General features: G+C 34.5%; 1 protein-coding gene across 1 annotated transcript in view; it reads right to left on the reverse strand.

Moving 5' to 3' along the window:
* Positions 1–1,226: 1,226 nt before the first annotated feature.
* Positions 1,227–1,535, reverse strand: part of LOC110302913 (olfactory receptor 6C2-like) — a 66,461-nt gene continuing 66,152 nt past the window's right edge. The window contains exon 2 of the mRNA XM_021173721.1: positions 1,227–1,535. This exon is cut by the window's right edge and continues 1 nt beyond it. Coding sequence (XP_021029380.1) covers positions 1,227–1,535 — 309 coding nt within the window.

The following is a 1,535-nucleotide window of genomic DNA, read 5'->3' on the forward strand; positions in this document are numbered from 1 at the left end:
CCCTCACATCCTGGGTAGGATCTAGGTGAGAGGGGAAGTGCAGAGGATTGGGAGGAGTCAAGGGAGGGAAACTATGGTAGAAATTTATTGAAAACAATAAGTAAACCAACAAAAAATTACATGAAAAATAAATTTAATACATTTTTAATGAGCATAAAGTAATTATTTTGATATTTTAATATCAAAAAGTTTATTATTTTCTTTCATGGCAAACATCTATTTCAGAGCAAGGTTTTTATTTCTAAAGTTATTTAATTACACATTAGTTATTCAAGAATGCATTAACATAAAGGTATGCATATTCATGAAGTATCATATGGTGTCTTGATACAAAAGAACACTGTGTAATAGCCAAACCAGAATAGAAATTTTGTTTCTTCAAGAATTAATAATTTCTGTATGATAAGAACCCTCAAAATTCATTTTAAAGATTTCTGAACTGTAGAGTAGCTATAGTTATTTACATAGTCACCATATTTACAACATCCCACTGGAACTTCTGACTTCTACCTACCTGTGATTTAATTAAATTTCCTCAGTTTTCTCTTCCTCAACCCCCCTAGCTTCTGATAACACCAATCTATTCTCAACTTCTTTGAGATCAGCCTTTCTATAATCCACATACTTGCCTCTTTGTATCTAACTTACTTTAGCACAATTGTCTGTGTCTTTCTTGTATTAAAAATGGTAGAATTTTATCCCATTTTATGGTCAAAATTATTCCCTGCTATGCATATGCAACATTTTGATTATCCACTCACTGGCTTGTTCCCATTTCTCCTTTGTATCTCTGAAAGTACATGGTAGGGAGGGGGTATAATTTTGTTTTTTGTTTTTGGATTTTTTGTTTGTGTCCTCTTCTGTTTTTAGGCCCTAAAAAGTTCCTATCNTAAGGAGAATACACACTAACACACACAATAAATGAACTAGTGAATAAATCAATCGAAAGTTTTGGATTAGAAGAAATAATTAATTTTGCAGATGTAAATCCCTTTTTTCCTGGAAATCGCTTCTCTGTTGTTTTATTTTACTTTGTCATTTTTTGGGGTTATTCTTAATTTTCAAGAGAAACAGGTGTTATAATTTCTGAAAGCTGTTAGCACACATGGAAGGATGTCATTCTAAAAGATGTTTTTGGGAGCAGGAAAGACAGTCAACCACAATGAGAAAGAGTGTTCAGGGAAAGTCAACCGGACCCAGAAGTTTGGGATGTCTACTGTCCATGCTTATTGCTTAGAAAATGCTATANTTCTTTTTATTGAGTCCCAAAAGGCTTGCTTGACTTGCCTATTCCTGAGTGTGTAGATGAAGGGGTTTAGCATAGGGGCAATGGATGTAGTGAGAATCATCACACCTTTGTTGATGGCCACCTCATCCTTTGCTGAAGGCTTGATGTAGATGAAGATGCAGCTGCCATAGGTGATGGAAACCACAATCATGTGGGAAGAACAGGTAGAGAAGGCTTTTTTCTTTTGTTGGGCAGAAGGGAATCTAAGAACTGTCTTGATGATATTAACATAGGAGAGTACAACACA

The sequence above is a fragment of the Mus caroli genome, chromosome 10 (genome assembly GCF_900094665.2).
Source record: "Mus caroli chromosome 10, CAROLI_EIJ_v1.1, whole genome shotgun sequence".
Lineage (NCBI taxonomy): Eukaryota > Metazoa > Chordata > Mammalia > Rodentia > Muridae > Mus > Mus caroli.